Below are 20,592 nucleotides of genomic sequence, written 5' to 3' on the forward strand. Positions count from 1 at the left end.
TAACTCCCAGAGGAGGCCTGTAACACAGTAAAACCCTCCATGACTGAGCAGACCTGGAGACATGGATTTTCATGGCTGAGTGGGCTCGGGGAGTTATGTAGCTGGTAGTGCTATACTAGTACTAGTGTAAAGTCCTGTAATAAATTCCTGGGGACTCACCTGTGTGGTTGAAGACTGAAGATGCCTGCAGCAAATAGTACATCAAGCATCCTTCCTTACCAGGGCTGGATATGGCTACCTTGCTCCTGAAATCTCCTGGAAATGAGAGAGGTCCTGAGTACAGGAGACCAGTTTCTCATGGTGGCCTGGTCTCCCACAACAGTCCAGTCATGGTCCCTGGATTTCCCTCCTGGGAAGTGGGAACCTGACCTTCAAAAAGGGAACACCCACCAGGCACTTAGCCATGGCATCCCCATCGTACTTAAGTATCATCCCCATGTCCCAACTCAAGATACTGTCAAATTCCTTATGAAACTCACATCCCAGAAAATTTGTTACTGGTTTGAGCCTTTTGGATGCCTCCTTCAGAGTCTTGGTGTTTGTCTTGCCCTGTTTGTGTTTTCTTTGAGTCCGTCCAGAAAAGACCACATAAGAATAATATGATAGACTGCATCATTTTTGAATTTACCAGTGAGGGGTCACTGGAACAGTGGCTTCCCTGCTAGCAGATATAGAATCTTTATCCACGGCCTATTTGGGCAAGGACAGGAAAAAAAAAAAAAAAAAAAGCAAGAAAGTACAGGGTCCCATGCCTTCATTTAAGGAAGGCTGGCAATACTTAGTGTCTAATACTGACACAACAATTTTAGAATGACTTTAAGGGCTGCTGATACAGACTGAACTTGTTGACATTTTTGGAATCATTTGTGTGAGTTTAATCCAAAAATGGATTTAAATTTAATCCAAAGTGGCTGCAGTGTTTCTGATCTAGAACTGGAAACATAAATTGCCTTGTTAAATATAATCTCTGAGTATAGCTGCTGGAACTGAAGCTAGAAAAAATTATCTGAAGAGTTAAATAATTACCCATTAAAAGAAATGGTGTCATTTAGCAAATTCCACAAAACACTACATCATGTGTGAAAGTACTGTGGCAGAAAGATACTTAGCCTGAAATTAGCTAAGCCTGTATAACTTTAGATTAACAATAAGGGACAAACATGTTTCTATCATGGAAGATGGGGAATTGCAAGAATTTTTCCAGAGAGGAAGCATGGATAGAAGGCTTCTCCTGGAAATCCTCCCAGGAGGAATATATATATGAAGTGACTAGACTAGGAATTTCAAATCAAGCATCCCTCTTGGCACATGTTTGTGCAAGAGCTACTTTTCCTTAGGGTAAGAAGTTGATGCTGAGTAATCTGTCCGCATTTGTTAGAGCCTGTACCTCTATATTGCTGTAAAGTCATTTTCTCTAATTGCAGTGGAGATTAAGGACTGAAGGATTTCTTAAGAGAAGTCCTGACACAACCTTCACCAAATAGTGGGCTTGAGTTCCAACTTCTAGTTTTTGCATTGAGTTTTTGGGTCAAGAGTCCTGTTGAAAAGCTGAGTGGTTGCAAGGAAGGAAATTTCCTGGGACTGTTTGATTAGATCTCTGTTCAAGATAATAGGGCTCTGTATATTGATGTAAATAAACAGAATTGTGATGTCATCACAATTTTTCCTCTTACTGGAATAAGCTGGAAAAGCCCACAGACATCATCTGTGATCAAACATAGTTTGATAATAACATTTGGGTCTCTGTATAGCATCAAACCCTCAAAGTCTTTTTGGTACAGTATTTACTATGCTACAGTTTTCAGGATCAGAGAGAAGAATGAAGGATCACAAAAGAAGATAAATTCACATCTTCAGAATAGAGGACAGGCAGGCACAGTCCCCTGCTGCCACAAGCAATCAAGTCATATCCATTTTGTAAACTTGAATTGATTTTTTTTTTAATCTATCTTTTATTTTTCTTTGAATTCTGGATAACTCTGTTAGTGAGTGAGACCGCCATGTACCCCAGCTTCATTTGCTGCCCCAGTGACAGAGCAGAGCTGCTCGAGGTGATCCCTGGGGGGCGGCTGAAGGTCAAGGTCCTGCCGCCCAGGGAGCAGCACCCAGCCCAGCAGAGTCTGCAGCCACCAACATGCCCAGGAGCAAACGCAAACAACAGAAACACAGGAAATAATAAATGTTCAAACAACATCGAAAGCTGCTCATTGTAACTCTGCAAATCCTTTCACACAGATTCTCACCATGTTCTGCCCAGAGCTGTAAGTTAGTTTCAGGCCTGAAATTTTATCGGACAAATGCAGCAGCCTGACTCAACAGCTATGTGGTGAGAGCAACCGGGGGCAGTGGAGGTAGGAGGGACGGTGTGAAATCCAGCTACCTAAAATGGAGGCTGAGCCGTTGAGGAATGTTATGTTGTATCTTTATGTAATGATACATTATATAAAGCCCCTCGGCTGGGGCGGGGGGGAAGGAGGGGGAGAAAAAAAAAAAAAAAAAAAGCAAATGTCCATGAGAGGGCAGCAGAAACTCGGTTCTGGGAACATTTTTTTTTCCCTTCCTGTTTATTTCCACCTCAACAACCAGCTAGTGAATGTCGGTTGCTGCAGGCTTTGTGATGAATATCTAGAAATGTTGCTTCTTGTTTTCAAGAGTAATACCTCAGAAGCTTTTTCTTTGTCCAGAAGAAAGCAACTGAAGAATTGAATACCTTCCTCTGAAGGAAAAAAGTACTCTGCTTTAAAATATTTAATTCTTCAGTCTCCCAAAACAATAGGTACATCGTTGTTTATACCACGATAGGAATGGATAAGTACAGTATAAATATTTGTCCAGAAGAACTAGTTAAACCTGATGGACAGCGAACGGGTTGGGCTTTCTCGATTAATGTATGTTTACTGCCACAATTCTCATGGGTAAACGTTTGCAAGGAGACGGAAACGGGGAACAGAAAGAAGTTCAAGGAAGCGAAGAGTATGCCTGGAACGCGATTGGTCAGATTTTGCTGCAAAATGCTTCCTTAAAAAAATAAGGAGCAGTTATTTGAAACCAGTGAAGCCATACGTGAGAATCGGTGCTACCGGAACGCTCAGCAACTAGGTAAAATTATAACAAATAACACATCTCTATATTTAACAATAAAAATTGTAGTCAAAAAGCAAAGTGCAGTTTGAGGGATTCACTAACCAGGATTCACTAACCCTTATGTCATCGAGATCTCATTTCACGTAACAGCTAAGCTGAGCTATTATAGCGGAAAAATGAGCTCTTATACACAAAGACCTAACTTCTCTCTTATCTGAAAACAGAAACTTGACAGAACAGCTCAGAACCACCAAGAAGTGCGGGAGCAGGGAAGGGGAACTCGTCGGAAACACGTTTCTTTGTGCAATCGCGCCGCGCGGGAGGGCGGGTGAAGAGATGAGGCGGGAGCCGACGCGCCACGCCCCGCCCCCGTTTCGCGCAGTCCCCAACCAGGTCGGCTCCCACGCGCTATATACCACCGCGCGCCACTGCGACCACCATACTCGTCTCTGGCAGTGCGAACAGCAACATGTCTGGCAGAGGCAAGGGCGGGAAGGGGCTCGGCAAGGGGGGCGCTAAGCGTCATCGCAAGGTGCTGCGCGACAACATCCAGGGCATCACCAAGCCGGCCATCCGGCGTCTGGCTCGGCGCGGCGGCGTGAAGCGCATCTCGGGCCTCATCTACGAAGAGACGCGCGGCGTGCTGAAGGTGTTCCTGGAGAACGTGATCCGTGATGCCGTCACCTACACGGAGCACGCCAAGCGCAAGACGGTTACGGCCATGGACGTGGTGTACGCCCTGAAGCGCCAGGGACGCACTCTCTACGGCTTTGGCGGCTAAAGTGTTTGTTTTGTTTTCGCACCATCTCGACAACCCAAAGGCTCTTTTAAGAGCCACCTACTTTCCTCTTAAGAAGAGCTGTGGTATTGTTTGTTGTTTCTGGATAGATATCTGCTTGTGCTTGTATCATCTAACAGCTTGCAAAGCACCTTAGAAGTATTGCTGGTTACTGAGTACGTCCATAACTTTTAAAATAAGTAGGTCAATGTCATTTGCTTTCCGCTTAAAAATTAGTAAAACTAAGGCCGTTGTGTAACAGAAACGTGCTTTGTTTTATTTTTTTTGTTCCGTTTATGCTCTAGATAGACCTGTACGTGTTACACACCACTAAAATTTACTAAAAGTGTTTTGTGATTAATCTTGAATTATTTCCGTACATAATTTCTGCCTGAGAATTACAATTACCTTTAATATATTGTACTTGATCATCAAAATCTTTATTTTTAGGGGCTACAGATCATTTAGGGGAAAAGGTGAAACTAATTTCTCACTCTTGAAGAAAGATAAAAGTTGCTCTGATATGAGCTAGAGGTGTTTCCTAATGGTAGTAGCTTTTTCTATAAATTAGTTCTCGATGTTAACCTGAGTTCTGTTTCTTGCTAATGGTCTACAATATAATTTTTTAGCTTTATTTTAAGAGTATCTTGTATTGAATGTAATAACTTAAACATTACTCTTCAAACTTAGATGAAAGCGTGAACCAAGACTGTTCTTGCCGATATTTAAGAAAAATACCTGCTCTGACTATATTTACCCTTTTTTTTTTTTTAAGGGGGGGGGCAATTAGCTTCTGTCTCATACAGAACTCTTTCCTCAACCTAGCCAGTCCGAGGAGCATTTCTAAAGTGCTGCTGTCCTGCTCCCTTATCATAGAAAGTTCGGGGGAAATATGAACAAAGGCCCACAAAAAACAGATTTTTAGGTTTTGAATAGAACTATTGAAAATCATTGTCCCTTAACTGCACACAGTCGCTTCCTCCTTTTTCATACCCTAACGCTTCTTGGTATTAGCGAGTTCTGGCAAATGAAAAAAAAGGTCAAACATCACATACACCTCAATTCTGAGTTTAAAAAAGCTTTAATATACCAGTAAATTTCTTGTCCAAGTACTCGAAACGTTATCTTACTTGACTAGAGACAATATTTATGAAAAGACCTCTCACGTCGGTTTTCTCAGGGGAAAAAAAAGACAGTATGAGGAAAAAAATGGCCTAAAAGCCTCTCATTTCACGAGATTTGCTATAGCTACAAGCATAACTTCGTAATTGTTTGCTTCTCCGTGTCTTTTGATGGACTATCCCATTATTTCCTTTCGGCTGCATGGAAAGTGCGTCTGTTACTGTTAGAGGGAAATCTGTAGGGCACTGAGGAAACATCTTTCTTGCTTTTTTTTTTTTTTTTTTGCAACCCACACAACAGGGAAAAAATATGCTAAAAATATTTGCGTTTTAAAGAACATCATCTTCTGAATTTGAGTATCCAAACGGCTCTTGATCTGTCAGGAACGCGGAAGGGAGGGGAACCAGGAAAAGAAGAGAGCTGAGCGCTGTGGGGGGTGGGGTGGGGGGAACAGACCGTTGAAACACTCCGCGGGAGCCGTGACTCAGAGCAGCGGGTGGGGGGTTGGGGGGGAAGCGAGGGGGGGAGGTGCGGAAGGAGCATCCTGCTACCTCAGAGCCAGGCCGGGATTTTCAAAGTGGCCAATGAGGTGGGCGCTTCCCCTTGTCCAATCAGAGAAGAGGCGGCTCTATAAATATCGGTGCTCCGGGGGCTTGCGCAGACATTCCTGGGAAGCTAGGAGGGTGGGCTGAAGCAGCTTGGTCATGGCGCGGACGAAGCAGACGGCGCGGAAGTCGACGGGCGGGAAGGCGCCGCGCAAGCAGCTGGCCACCAAGGCGGCCCGCAAGAGCGCGCCGGCCACGGGCGGCGTGAAGAAGCCGCACCGCTACCGGCCCGGCACGGTGGCGCTGCGCGAGATCCGGCGCTACCAGAAGTCGACAGAGCTGCTGATCCGCAAGCTGCCCTTCCAGCGCCTGGTGCGCGAGATCGCGCAGGACTTCAAGACGGACCTGCGCTTCCAGAGCTCGGCCGTCATGGCGCTGCAGGAGGCGAGCGAAGCCTACCTGGTGGGGCTCTTCGAGGACACCAACCTGTGCGCCATCCACGCCAAGCGCGTCACCATCATGCCCAAGGACATCCAGCTCGCCCGCCGCATCCGCGGCGAGCGTGCCTGAGGCTCCTGCTGCTGCCTGTTTGGTGCTGGCAGAGACCGAGGCAGCCCGCATAGACCCAAAGGCTCTTTTAAGAGCCACTCCATGCACAACAAAAGGAGCTGTAGCACATTTAAGCCATCGTGATTTAGAATTAGTGTACAGTGCTCCTGCTCTCTCCCACTGGTCTTAAATCTGTTACCTCCCCCTCCTTTTATGAGTAATTTTGTTCCTTGGCTTAACTGGATTCTGTTTCCCTCATCCTCCTTGCCCCCCCCCCTTTTCCCCCTTTCCCCCCCACACTGTAGCATTTGATTTGTAGCCCTGGTTATTTCTTCAAAAAAAATTTTTTTTTTTGCCTTTCTTCTCTGCCTGTGTATAAACATCTTCCCACCCCCAGCTGTAAATTCCCTGCTCCACAGTTCGCTGGGATGCTTTTAACTCCCCCTCAGTGTTTGCAAAGCATCCCAGTGAATTGCAGAGTAGGGAATTTACGGGTGGGAGGGGGAAGGATTTTTATACACAGACACAGAAGCACACACTGAAGTGGAGTTAAAAGCACCTTTCAAACATGTCGGGGAAGCTGACCAAAATTTTAAAATGATTATTTAAAATGTGTATGGATTTCGCTGGTGCCTGTTAGCATAAGCTGTTGTATTAATTCAAATGTGGTCAACAGACAGGACTAGGTAGAAGGGAATTGTTTTACTTGGCTGTGACTACGCAGAACTCGAAACTCATTTCAGCTCTCAGGGTGATGGGGCGGGAGCAGGGCAGCGCAGCGCTGCCCAGGACATGCCCTGGGCCCCGGAGCACAGCACTTTCCCCTTGCCATGCTCAGCAAGAGCAGAAACCTCTTGCAGCTCATTCCAATTGTCCTGTTACTGCCGAGCTCGGCTAAGGCAGCCTGTTTTGAAGGTGCTGCTGCTCTTCCCCCAGCATTTGTAAGTCCATCACCAAGGTCTGTTTCAAAATGAGAGCGGTACCTGTGATGATGACCATGAAGGGCGATGAGCCTTCCTGTCTCAGCGCACACATACACACACAAAGAGGGAAGGAGCCTTCACTTACTAGCTAATCACTGAACTTGATTTTACAGGCGATCATGTTGACCGAGAAACTAAGATTCAAAAGCTCTGTACACAAGATTAAATATCAAATTTGTTCAGATTTATTACCAATGGTAATAAAAAACTATGGAAAATAGATTATACCTTTTCCTGAGTATTTTAAGTTGACTTTTTTTGTTTATAGGTGTGCTTTATATAAATCTTAGGGGGGGAATCTGTGCATTCTTCCATTAGTCGGTGTCTGTATATTTATATTTGAACTTGCACTTCCCCAGCTGGTGATCGTAAAATAGCTACCCTTATGGAGTCAGAAAATCCGCTGAGTTGTCAGAATTCTGCAGTCAGATTTCCCAGATTATAAAGGCGATATGAGCTGGAACTCATTTCTTTATACACACACACACACAGAGCTTTACCAGTTAAGCACATCATCAATATAAGGACATATTTCACCCCTCTTTACCCAAATCCTCAATACGATAAAAAAAGGAATGACATGGGGCAGTTAAGCAATATCCTGATTTTTAAAATGAGAAGTAAAAATTTATGCCTTGAGTTCATAAACAAATAGTAGTAGTTTCTCCAGTGACTCCTGGAAACATCATCTTCTCTCCTGGCTGTTAAAGCTTGCAGATGGTATTCACGCTATAATAATACTCATAGCACCGAAGCTGGATAGCACCGAAGGCTGAGTTGTGATGTGAAGGCTGAGTGATCATCTGTTACAGTTAGAGGCTTCTGAGCAATATTTACATGCCTCTCGTAGAGATGCTTTTTCCATTTTATATACAATCTGAGAGTGCAAGGCATAACAGTCTGATGGATGAGAAAAGAAATGGATGAGAAAAGGGTGAAAATATTTCTTTAGTGCAGTAAACTGCCGAGAGTAGGGCTTTTTTCTCTCTCTCCCTCTCTCCTTGTGTGTGTGTGTGTGTGTGTTTGTTTGTTTTCCACTATAACCCCCTCTTTCTCCCAATGATTTCATTGAACTTAATGACCTAATTTTACAGCCAGGTCGTAATGGAAGGAAACAGTTGAGCAATGTTACCAGGTAATGAATGGAACAGCTGTATGGGCTACAGCACAGGGATAAGCTACTCCAGTTTGTTGGTTTTATGTCTTTAAAGAAGAATGTCTAGAGTTTCTTTGATAGATAGATAGATAGATAGATAGATAGATAGATAGATTTCATCCCTATTTATTTGTACATAATTAAAAAAGCTTTTCTGAGTTTCTCTTGAATCACAGTAAAAGAAACTCAAAGGGTAAAGCAAAAAAACATCATGACTAGTGTTGGCAGGTTTGGGGATTTAAGTTTTATGGTGGGCCACATCAAAAAGATTTCTACTTGTCAAGATTTTTCCTTGAGAGGTAGCGTGATGTGAAATGAGACTTTCACTTACACTCTTGGGAGTGAAAGAAACCTTCCAATATGCCTTAAGAGTTCTGTGTTCTCTCAAAATTTAGGGGACAGAATCATAAAGTGTATTCCTGTTTCTGTTGGTCTAGAATATGTCTTTTTTTCACCCAGAAAAATTAACTCTGGCTTATTACTAATAAGTACCACCTTGTTAGCACACAGAGGTCCCAGCAAGTCTTTTTTAGCAATTTAAATAGATGCACTAATATAAGACCTGGAGACACAAATAAGCTTTTTGCTAATTATCAGTCATGAATAAATTCTCATTCTCTTTCAGGTGCACTGACACAAAGACCTGTGTTGGTGAGCGCCCTTTGCAGTGTATGTACATGCCAGGTGTCCAAGCTGGAAAACTTTGCCAGCATCTGTTTCAATGAAGTCCTTTTTGTTCACCCCGTGACCTCTTCATTCAGTTACAAACATAATGAATCCTATGGTTTAGTCGTTTTTTAACCTTCCCTAACTTCAAAGCGGATCCTAGTAACAAACTTAAGTCATTTCAGTCAATAATTTGCTGCCTACCTGAAACAGCAAGTAGAAAAAAAATGTAGCCTATAATCTGAAGTCTTAGAGTGTACCCAGAAGAATAGTTAATTTAAAAAATATAATCATATAATTGCTTCCAAATTACACTTACAGGCACAGTTTTTATACTGTTCTAGCAGGAGCACTTTCATTTTATCAATGCAAAAATTTGGAGCAATTTATTTCATTGGATCTACCATATAGTATTGTTGGAACCACAAAAAATAATAAAGGCAGAGAGATAAACCCCAGTGAGTGATGGGGGAGGTTGCCTGGAAAAGGAAAGGAGGTGGATGAATGTCCATAAGGAACAAAATTCGTGTGTGAAAGAAAAGTGCTTTTATATATATATATGAAATAAAATAAAATAAAATATTATGTTATATTATATTATATATACACACAAAAAATGTTATAGAAAAGAATTTTGCTCTGCTTATGAGGTCTAGGATATTCCTAAAAATAACACTCAGCTAAGAGATAAATTATGCCATATCTGCCCACTGTGGAATTACTCTTAAAAAAAAAAAAAAAAAAAAAAAAAAAAAAAAAGCTCGTTTTTCTCTTCTGGACATTTTCATAAAAAGATGAATTAGAATTTTTGGAAGAGGGGAAGGGTTAAAATATACAATATGGCAAGTGCCACTGTCTCATGTCTGGCATATAACAACAGGGGCATCTGGTTTCTAGTCTCCTTTCTTTTGCAACCTATATAGTTATGTTACCAATATTTCTTGTAACTGCTAATGTTTTTCTTCTTGTGTAGTATTTATGAAACACACTCTGTCGAACTCCTCCAGGGGTCCCCAGATGCCTCGCTCAAATATCTGAATTTTCATTTCAGACCGGTTTGGACAGTAATGTTTACAGCAGCGTATTGAAAAGCCAGACTACGTTATCAAGGGCAGAGGAAAGGATGGTGCATAACAAAGCAGCAAGATCATGAGGACCTGAATGTTTTATTTGCGAGTGAATAGAAAAGGTGACTTCTTTGAGATATCAGACTGGTAGTCTCCAAGGCATGATACAATCAGCTGGAAAATTAAAAGTGAACTAAAGGTCAAATGTAATTTCGTGACTACAAAAGCCTATTGAATAAACGAAATGCTGCTAAACGTTAATCTTCTCATACTTCTGCGTGTATTCCCCTGGCTCTCTCTTCTCTTTCGCGTCACAAATACAGCGCTTCTTTGTTCGTTCCGCTCTCAACAGCGTTGACGTCTGTTCCCACCAGGCCTCTCCTCTCCCCCAGCCTCCAAGGTTTGGCAGCAGCTCCCTTGCCCCGAGCTGTTACGCTCCCGAACAAAAGCCATTAAACTTCCCCTAAGCCGGCGTTGGGGAGGAGGATTGGGGGGGGGGGGGGGGCTTCCCAGGATCATTCACCACTTCCTCTTTGGTCTTTCCAATCTCCCTTCTACCCTCTACTCTGATCATGTTTCCTGGAAGCCAAAAAGCAAAACTCGGATGCAAGCCCAGGCCAGACAGAACCATTTCTTGTGCTTCCCACTAAAACTGATAGACCTCGGGCTTATTTTATCAGCACTTTTTAGTTCTATTCATGTGATGCAGTCAGCCTAGTAGGTTTCCAGAGACGTAGGGCTCTCAGCTGTCTAATAAAACGTTTAATTTTTAGAGTATTTTCCCGTTTTTTTCCTAATAAGAGCAAGACCGAGTACATCTATGTCCATTTTTTCTTTAATAATGAGCTTTTCAAAATGTTTTTTCCAGATATTAACTCCGATTACACTTTCTACATAGCTTAAAAGTAAGAGTACTCCTTGGGAAACTGCAGAGATATATAGCACCCTTTCAAAATGAATCCAGTATTTTACAGAAATAAATATAAAGTCTTGATGGAAAAAAATATATATATATATGTCAGCTTCTGTTTTTAAATGGAAGATTATGGCCCTGACAGTGCTCATTAAATGGAAAGTATTATTTATTCACATTATCTTAAAACTCGTTTTCTGATTTGTGCACAAATTACATACTCAGTAGGGCAGAAAATTGTTTCCTGGGCTCACTAAAAGAGCATCAGGACTTTCTACTCAAGTTAAACGGTATAACCTTTAAAAACTATAATTTTTGACAGACTTCTGTATTTCATTCCAAAAACTTTTCATAACAGTAGTTATGCAAGAGGAATCTTGTGAAAACAGGGAAAATTAAATTAACTAAATTCCAGAGTACAAACATTTATAAATTAATCCCCCCAAAAAATACCTTTAAAGAATTTCAAGGAGGATATACTCCTGAACTTAAAAATAAAGTACGAATGTGTCACAGCTCTCTTCTAGTGGCAATATGGTGGCTCTTAAAAGAGCCTTTAGGGTACGGGGATGGAGCTCGGGACCAGATGGGCAGCGGCAGGAGCCTCAGGCGCGCTCACCGCGGATGCGGCGGGCGAGCTGGATGTCCTTCGGCATGATGGTGACGCGCTTGGCGTGGATGGCGCACAGGTTGGTGTCCTCGAAGAGCCCCACCAGGTAGGCTTCGCTCGCCTCCTGCAGCGCCATGACGGCCGAGCTCTGGAAGCGCAGGTCCGTCTTGAAGTCCTGCGCGATCTCGCGCACCAGGCGCTGGAAGGGCAGCTTGCGGATCAGCAGCTCTGTCGACTTCTGGTAGCGCCGGATCTCGCGCAGCGCCACCGTGCCGGGCCGGTAGCGGTGCGGCTTCTTCACGCCGCCCGTGGCCGGCGCGCTCTTGCGGGCCGCCTTGGTGGCCAGCTGCTTGCGCGGCGCCTTCCCGCCCGTCGACTTCCGCGCCGTCTGCTTCGTCCGCGCCATCGCTCGGAGCGCACCGAACTGCTCCTCGGAACGAGCCCTACTAAATGAGCGCTCGATTGTCGCCGTGGAGACTTTTATAGAGTATTCCCCTCCTTGATTGGCTGGCAGCGGCGAGCCATTATTATTGGATACTTTCAAATTCGAGAAGCCCGCCTCGAAAGCCCGCCTGTTCGCCAACGTCCAACGGTCCTCACCCCCCCCCCCATGCCCTGCTGTCCCCACTCTCTTTTTTTTTTGTGTCTGTTTCTTACCGCGATTTTTATACTGTGTCTCGAAGATGGAAATCTATAGGGAAAATTAATTCTCCCTAACGGTGGGCGGTAACTTGAAGTCATGCCTTCCCAGATGCTTAAAAATGTTTTTCTTTTCTTTGTGTTCGCAAAAGACTTGGGCTTTGAAAAAAACGAACATCCGATGTATTTGCATTAATAAGCAACCTTGTAACGTACCCTTCCGCACAAAGGATCACTTCAGTACGAACTAATAGAAAGTAATAATGTATCTGGTAAGCTAGCTGCTTACTAATAGTGATAAGTTCCGAGTGACGCTCTAATTCGCAAATAATAATATTTTCAATGACTTTGCAACTGACTCTGCATTGAAGGTATTCCCAGGCTAACGATATTGAAGTTAGACTTTGCAGTCCTGGAGCTTTCCAGCTTATAATTTCTTATTTATGTTCCCTTACCAGACGAGATAACCTTGAGTCCGAGCAGAAAAGGGCTTTCAGACTACGGGAAGACCGGTATTGAAACGGAATAGCAAAACCCGATTGGGCTCTCTATAGGAGCAAACTCCTCTTCATAAGTTTCAAATCACGGGATGCACAGACAATAATGGACGTTTTCCTAAAACGACTTTCAGAGAAATTGGGATAATTCTGGTGTTTGGACTGTGGCGAGAAGGAGCTCCGGGGAAGAGCAACTCCGAAGCCACCTCCCTCCCTCACCCCCAGCCCCCGCACATTTTCGCTTCCCCAGAGGCAGTACAGTGATTACTATTGACTTAAATATGGCTACAAAGACGTACATGAAAAAAACACAGAGCCACCACATTAAGGTGCCCGGACGGCGATGTGGATACGGACTCACAGCCGGACCGGTGCATCCGCTCGCTGGTTTTTAAACTTGTAAAGGGCGTTTTACTCTCTTTTGTCATTCACCCCGATTTTTTCAGGAAAATAAATAGAAAAAGGTCCTGGGCTCCGTACAGACTCGCATTGTACAGTCGGTCCCGAAATTAATAGCTTTGTGTATTCTTGAGTCTACTTAAGTAGGACAGTCTCTAACATACTAGCAACAAAGCTTGAGGTAATCACTACAGTGCTTATCTGCTTCAAGGGCTAGCTACATAGTAATTTACAAATAAAAGCTACACATCACTGACACAAACAGCAGTAACATGTTTGCTTTGTATCTAACTAAAGTAATACAGCTCTTCTCTAGGGCAAGTGGGTGGCTCTTAAAAGAGCCTTTGGGTTGTCGAGATGGTGCGAAAACAAAACAAACACTTTAGCCGCCAAAGCCGTAGAGAGTGCGTCCCTGGCGCTTCAGGGCGTACACCACGTCCATGGCCGTGACCGTCTTGCGCTTGGCGTGCTCCGTGTAGGTGACGGCATCACGGATCACGTTCTCCAGGAACACCTTCAGCACGCCGCGCGTCTCTTCGTAGATGAGGCCCGAGATGCGCTTCACGCCGCCGCGCCGAGCCAGGCGCCGGATGGCCGGCTTGGTGATGCCCTGGATGTTGTCGCGCAGCACCTTGCGATGACGCTTAGCGCCCCCCTTGCCGAGCCCCTTCCCGCCCTTGCCTCTGCCAGACATGTTGCTGTTTGCACTGCCAGAGACGAGTATGGTGGTCGCAGTCGCGCGCGGTGGTATATAGCGCGTGGGAGCCGACCTGGTTGGGGACTGCGCCGCGACGGGGGAGGGGTTCCCGACATTGTCTCTGGGTTCGTCACAAAGGGTGACGGAACGTTGCCTGCTTCGTGTTCGCTTCCTACTTGCAGTTAGCTGTTAAAGCTCGCTGTTGAGGCCACAAAGTTTGTCAAGTAAAGCAAAAATTTCCCCACAATAAATAAATAAATAAATGAATCCGATTAGATATATGTTCATAACATTTGGAAGGGATTTTTTTTTACTCAACTCTGATTTATATATTCTTGTTTCCGTATATGTGTATGTTTTTTATTTTCTTGCAATGACTGATGCTTGTCTAAATTACTTTTAATTACCATTATTTTCTTGTTGTTGTTGATTTCTTATTTTGATTTGCTTGCCCTCAAGGCTCTGATATATATATATCTATCTATAAATATGTGTGTGTGTGCGCGCGTGCTTTTTCTTTCTATCTCCCATTTCTAAAATGGGAACTTTAACACTTCAAAACTTTAGATAAGCGAGGATGAGTCTGTAAGTGCATATAAACCAGAAGTCAGAGAGATTTTTTTTTTCAGTATTATTAGTTAGTGACCTTTACTCATTTTACTCATTTGGAGCTACAGCTCTCTTTAATTTTTTTTTTTTATTTATTTATCCTTTGCAATAAGTCCATTAGTACAACTACTGATTCAAATTTCTGCTACATTAACCACTAAGAAAATCACCTTCCTTTTCTGTTGCAGATCAGGCTTTTCAATCTTTAGCTGTTGCTATGTGGCTGAAAATGTATACTGGAAAGGAAAGAAATTATGAATTAATATTTATGAAACCGAGGAGCAATCCTTGGCTAAGGATGTTACAAATGTTACAGCATAAGGACATCCTGAGCTTCAGAAACTACTAGACTTACACATAAACATTGCTAGATGGAATTTTCAATTGTTCTGAAAAACTGAATTATCATTTTTCAGCTTTGAGTTTCTTCTGCCCTTTTATGTGGAAACTGCAAGCATAACTTCTACACTCACTTTTTCAAACTGCCATATTAGAAGGCGTAATACACAGTTTATCTCTATTGAACTACAGGCTCCTGAAGTGGGAGGGAGTAGTTCCCTTCAGTGTGCTTAATTAATGAAGAAGTTAAATTCCATCATAAAGCTAAAGAGAATTTTTGCTCTCTCTGATTATATTAAAAGTCTAAAAGAGGATCTCATTATCCTGATACCTCATATATTGCTGTCCCTAAAATTATTCATTGTCAAATATCAAATCTATATCTTCTTTTGAGAAGGAAAAAGGGCATTCTTTAGATTAAATGATTCTTCCACCTTGTTAATACACATCACTTCAGAAAAGCAACAAACTAGGAAACAGATGAACAACCTTTGCTTTTTCCGCCTTCCAAAATGAACCGTCCCTCACTGTATCTTTCAAATCAGCTGCAGTGGTTCACCCAGCAGAGGCTGTCACAGTTTTTATCCAAGCTGTAACAACTGTGATCCCTGGTGCAGAGGTACTGAAGTATCCCTAGGTGCAGTGGGAAATATCCATAGATATGCTGTAGTTTTATTCACACCTCCTTTCCTCTGCATGGGAAGAATGAACAGGTGAAATGTGCCTGGTTCTGGGGCTGAAAAAAAAAAGGGGATGTTTTAGGCTTGCTACAGTTTCTGTTTACACAGAACTGACAAGTGACAAAACTGCAAACAAGCTTCAGGCCTTTCTGCTGTTACTAGTGAAAAGAAGGATTCCAGAGTTTTTTCCTCCCTTGATTATGATTTTCTTCTCCTCACTTGCTAGTGCTAAGCAACAGAACTTGACATTTCATTACTCCTCCCTTCCTGCTCCTTGCCCTCCCATACTTACTCGTGAAAGAGCTCTAGCAAGAGCACTCAACATTTTATATGTTAGCACATATGTAGACTAAAGAAAGACCCACAATAAGATAGAATCAAGATGCATTCGATTCTGCAAGACAGAGGGAAAAAGTCAGGCCTCTAGTGTGCTGAGATCACTTTCTGTCTATCCCCATGACTATTACTTCAGGCTTTTGGTTTCCATTTGTAATTTTGCTTATACTGTGGTTTTTGATCCACTAGGTAATTAATGTGATTCTTTTATATATATATATATATTTGTTTAAATTTTGGCGCAGTAAGACTGTAGATAGGGCTCCTGTAGATTATTGTGTCTATATTACCAATCTCAAACTGGATAATTAGAATATGCAGAGTTATTAATTTCATCTGAAATAAAAAAAAATGGTGGAATAGGTATAGAATTTAAGGCTTCAACTCTTAGATCAATATTAGCCAAAAAAAATCCTGTTGGACATTATGTTGTAATAATATATATATGAACAAACTTCTGGAAAGGAGATGATATTTTTCAAACTAGTAGTTTCAAATATTACATGAGGATTGGGTTGGTTTTGGTATTCCTTGCACTGTCCACTCATTGAGAGCTGGTGTATCATTTTCTGTTCAAAATATTCTCTCTCCCTTCCAAAGACATTAGGGAATTGAGATCTCTTCTTTGTGAGGGAGACAGGTTGTAGAGACCCCTGTTTTGCACTCTTGTCATGCTCTTCTGATTTGCCATGCTGAAAATGTATTAAATCTCACCTGGGCTTTCTAGGGGGGTGAAACAAATTGTTCTCCTGTTCTGAAAATCTGGCCAAGGAGGAGAGGTGAACCGGGGCCTGCCCCTACCTATGAGTAAGTAAGACCGTGAAATGCACCAGACCAGGCTTCTTTCGCACATTCCAGGCTTCTAAGTCTATTGCTGTTGTCCTCATCCTCTGCATCCCCTTCCTACGTGTCCCACCTTCAATGCCACACTCCAAGCCTGTTTTACTGAGATCAAGTAGCTGTCCCACTGTGCATTATTTTGGTGAGAAATGTTTTCAACATAGAAAGATTTCCTTTTGACAGCAGGTCCCAAAGTCAAGATTTTCATGTGGGGATTTGACATTTGGGAAGGATCTCCTAGCAGTAGAATAGTTGTAGAGTGGTTTAGGCTTTTTTATCAAAACCAGCAATGTCACCTAACATTCAAATGTTTTAAGTACTTTACAGGTATCAACTCCCCTGTGTGTTAATCATCTTTATCTATTTGGTACTGATCCATATAAGGTCTAGGGGGCTGTGGTCATAAATTTAGTCAAATGATTGACCTGATGATAACTAATTTCCTCTCCCCTCCTGCTCCCCTAGCTGAGACAATCAGAGATTTAGATGCCCATCCCCATCTTTATCTTTGAAGTCTATCCTTGGTCAGAGATCAAGAGGTTGGGCTGCAGTTCTTGTCTGGGCTATTTCCCACTTCTCTTTTCCTGCCAAGTCCAGAAATCACACAGAGATTGATAAGTCAAGAAACTGCCTCTGTCATGGCCCAGCAGCCTCGCCCTGGAGAGTCTCTTCATAGTTCAGGGGAGCAGAGAGAGGAAAGAAGCAGTCTGGGCTGACCTTTGAGGGTGTAATTTGCCACACACAGAGGGCAGCTTCTGACAGATCAGAAGACGATCCACAGAGGGGCAAAATCTTGCAAAAGCCATCTGGCTTCCTCTGTCCTGTATCAGCTGTCTGCAAGGGAAATTGAGAGTTGTTTGAGTCACTGCTCTGCAAAACAGCAGGAGCTGGTTGCTGTTTCTGCATGGGAAACAATGATGTCACAGGACTGGTCTCCAACAGCAGATCACAGGAAAGGACACTGCACGTGCACTGCCACAAGAATGTTGTCCTTGGCAGGCAGTGGCACCCAAGTGCACACGTGGTCCTGCCGCACTCACACCTCCTCACCAGGCCAGATGTCTCCAAGTTCCTTTCAAAACAATACTGTGCGTACCAGAATTACAAAGACACCCTTCCTAGGGCTTTCTCACACGCAAGAATCAACAGCTTTCAGGACAGTTGTTCTGGGCCACCCTGGTGTGACTCTGGAGTACTGAGTGTGGTTTCTCCCACTCTGCCTTGGAGGGGAAGGCTAGCACTGGCCCTGTCCACATCCAACCATGCACAAGCTGCAAGGTTGCTAAGATACATGGGTCTCCCTTTCTCATGTCATCAGTCTTAGGAAACATCCAGCTGTGGCTTCCAATTGCAGTCTGGTGGTTCCCCCATCTACAAACTGCTCCACAGGCAAGAGCAGGGGGCTGGGCAGGCTCACTGAATAGCTGGTGGTCTGCGAGCAAAGGCTAGAGGACTGCTGAGACTAGGCTTGTGGTGTCAGGAATAAACTAATACACCCAGTTGCTCATGTGGAGCTGTTCTAGGACATGGGAGAGAAGAGAGAGGGCAACATGATGAGACTGGGGGCAGAAGTGACCCATCCATATTGTCGAAGCTGCCTGAGCTCTGGGCCTCCCCTGGGAAGACCAGGAATGGACAAACCCAGCCAGACCTCTGCAACAGACACTCCAGATTGCTCTCCAGCAGTGGGACAACCCACGGAGATCAGAGCTTTGTAGCATGCCATGCTAGTCCTGGATTTTGGTAAGGGGTAGCAGAAAGCAAATCAGCAACTCAGCAACCACAGCCAACACTTGATCTAAATGTTCTCTCAGCACTTTTCTTAAATGTTTACTCTGCTTTCTAGACTGGCACTTAAAGCAGCACAGGTCTCCTGATACACTGGACATTGATTAGGCTGGAAAGACATATCAAGAAAACATTGTCAGCGTGGTTCCCACACCACAGAGACTGATCAGCTCCACCTCTTATCTGTGCTCCTCCAGAACTTCATTGGACAACAAGCTTTCCTGTTGAACTGTGCCAAGTCCCTTAGCTTTGTGAGTACAGCTGAGGTCCTGTCTTGTCCCAGCAATCTCTCTGGGACGTAATCTTCCACATAATGAATTTTCTGTAGGTATTCCTTAGGAATATATTTAATTTTGTTTTGGACTGTGTGTGCCTGGAGGAAGCTGAGTCTGGAAAATGGTGCTGCACATTGTGTTGGTGTGTCCAGACACTGCTGCTGTGCTTGTCTTTGTTTCTGTAATGTTTTGGATGGAAGGACTCAGCCCTAGTGGCTTACAGGATTTTATTTAATATTTGGGTCTGGAGACAGCTTCAGGCTCCCCTTTAAGGTCTCAGCTGTTAGGAAAGACCAACGATGATCAGCTCATATAGAGGATGGGACAGAGTATTAGCAATTCTTGGGCCAAATCCGCAGGGACTTCATACAGAAAGGCCAACAGCTCTTTCAGGAGGTAGGCAGCCACCCTCTCAAGTTTGTTAAAGTCCCTCTGAATTTAACATCTAACATTTGGCCTTATCTACCCTTCCTAACTTAGTATCATTCACGAATCTGCCAAGGGTACATTCTGTCTTATCATCCAGCTTGTTACTGAAAAAAACAGAATAATATCAATTCTGGTATTAAGCCCTGGGGCACTCTTCTCTTTACTGAGTGCCATCCAGATGTTAAGTTATTAATTGCAGCCCTTTGAGCCCTGTGAGGCAGCCAATTTTCGACTCACCTAACAGCCTGTTGATTCTGCCCATACTTCCCCAGCTCCCAAATGAGAATGCTGTGGAAGACGGTGTCAAGAACCTAAAAATGCAGGTGTGTTGCACCCAGCACTCACCTCTTGTCCACGTAGAGTCTCTCTGATCTGTAGTTCTGTGATAACTACCAGCACCTAGACATGAGCTATTTTTTGTTGGTTCCTCCATCCATCATCAGGAAAGAGTCAGCTGTATCCATTTTATTCCTGATAGTTGCTCAGTATGACTGAGCCTTGGAGACCCCACAATCTTCCCAAGTAACATTTTCCAGTATATCAGTCTACTCTATATTAGAAAACTTTTCCTAATGTCTAATTTGCTGTAATGAAGGGCATTACTTCTTATCTTTACCACTATGGATACTGAGGACAAATTACTCCATTACCCTTTGTTTCTTAAATATTTGAGAAGCAACCTAATTTTTTTCATCCTTCTCTTTAAGTCAGACAACTAGAACTGTGTATGCTTTTCCATTAGAGAATGTTTCCTAGACCTCTCTGATAAATACTGTTGCTCTCCTTTGTGTATTATTATTTTATAGATCTTACTACTTGAAGTCTGGTACTCAAAACTAGGCATAAAACTCCAAGTGAGACTATGACAGTCCTGATTAGAGTGGAAGATCTCCACCTGTCTTGCAGGCTGGATTGTTACAAGTGTCCCCTCCTTCATAACCAGTAACATAATATTATTGATTCATTGTCAACCTAGAACTGTAACTAACTGGAAGATCCAGATCTACTCAAGTGCTACATAGCCGACTATTACTGTCCTATATTTATAAAACTAATATAGTTCTTTTTTAGTGAAGTACCTTCCACTTTTTTAAAGAAAATATCACCAATTTATAAGGAATTTATAATGCATTTTTCAGTTCATAATTGTCCTACATCATTTTGGCATTTCTTAGCTTGTTGACACCCATAACACTTATAGATGTACTCTGTATTATGTAATTCAGATCACTAATAAAATTATGCCAGAGCTGGGACTGACCGTTGCAGAACTCTGTGTGACACACCACTTTAATCTGATAGTTGACAATCACAAACGTTCAAATATAACTTTATACCCTCTGTGTGTGTGTGTTGTGCTAGACCAAGTTCCCCTGATTAGTAGTTTCATTTCTAATATTTTTCTATACTTGTGAGAGCTCCTAAAATGAAATGAAATGGAGGGAAAATCTGCAGCATATCATTCAGCTACAGTTAAACATATTATCCATTAATGAGAATCTTTTTAAATTTAATGTTGGAATAAGCCAGTTAAGCATGATATAAGTTTCTTCACCTATGTCTGAAAAACAATTGTTTGTTTTGAGTGCTG

The 20,592-nt window shown here is 43.0% G+C and overlaps 4 protein-coding genes across 4 annotated transcripts; 2 read left to right on the forward strand and 2 right to left on the reverse strand.

Moving 5' to 3' along the window:
• Positions 1-3,219: 3,219 nt before the first annotated feature.
• LOC106488350 (histone H4) lies at positions 3,220-4,230 on the forward strand. Its single transcript, XM_013947207.2, has one exon. It carries the CDS (start codon positions 3,554-3,556, stop codon positions 3,863-3,865), a length of 312 nt encoding a protein of 103 aa, XP_013802661.2. The 5' UTR covers positions 3,220-3,553; the 3' UTR covers positions 3,866-4,230.
• A 1,353-nt stretch (positions 4,231-5,583) lies between these two features.
• LOC136991154 (histone H3) lies at positions 5,584-6,179 on the forward strand. Its single transcript, XM_067289903.1, has one exon. The coding sequence runs from the start codon at positions 5,689-5,691 to the stop codon at positions 6,097-6,099; it is 411 nt and encodes a 136-aa protein (XP_067146004.1). The 5' UTR covers positions 5,584-5,688; the 3' UTR covers positions 6,100-6,179.
• A 5,219-nt stretch (positions 6,180-11,398) lies between these two features.
• On the reverse strand, positions 11,399-11,923 carry LOC106488337 (histone H3). The gene has a single exon (XM_013947189.2). The coding sequence runs from the start codon at positions 11,877-11,879 to the stop codon at positions 11,469-11,471; it is 411 nt and encodes a 136-aa protein (XP_013802643.1). The 5' UTR covers positions 11,880-11,923; the 3' UTR covers positions 11,399-11,468.
• Positions 11,924-13,330: 1,407 nt separating this feature from the next.
• Positions 13,331-13,743, reverse strand: LOC106488349 (histone H4). Its single transcript, XM_013947206.2, has one exon. It carries the CDS (start codon positions 13,700-13,702, stop codon positions 13,391-13,393), a length of 312 nt encoding a protein of 103 aa, XP_013802660.1. The 5' UTR covers positions 13,703-13,743; the 3' UTR covers positions 13,331-13,390.
• Positions 13,744-20,592: the final 6,849 nt, after the last annotated feature.

The sequence above is a fragment of the Apteryx mantelli genome, chromosome 1 (assembly GCF_036417845.1).
Source record: "Apteryx mantelli isolate bAptMan1 chromosome 1, bAptMan1.hap1, whole genome shotgun sequence".
In the NCBI taxonomy this organism is placed as follows: Eukaryota; Metazoa; Chordata; class Aves; order Apterygiformes; family Apterygidae; genus Apteryx; species Apteryx mantelli.

What these genes read in the sequence shown, in the direction of transcription:
- LOC106488337 (XM_013947189.2), bottom strand. Translation starts at nt 11,879, where the DNA reads ATGGCGCGGACGAAGCAGACGGCGCGGAAGTCGACGGGCGGGAAGGCG.
- LOC106488349 (XM_013947206.2), bottom strand. Translation starts at nt 13,702, where the DNA reads ATGTCTGGCAGAGGCAAGGGCGGGAAGGGGCTCGGCAAGGGGGGCGCT.
- LOC106488350 (XM_013947207.2), top strand. Translation starts at nt 3,554, where the DNA reads ATGTCTGGCAGAGGCAAGGGCGGGAAGGGGCTCGGCAAGGGGGGCGCT.
- LOC136991154 (XM_067289903.1), top strand. Translation starts at nt 5,689, where the DNA reads ATGGCGCGGACGAAGCAGACGGCGCGGAAGTCGACGGGCGGGAAGGCG.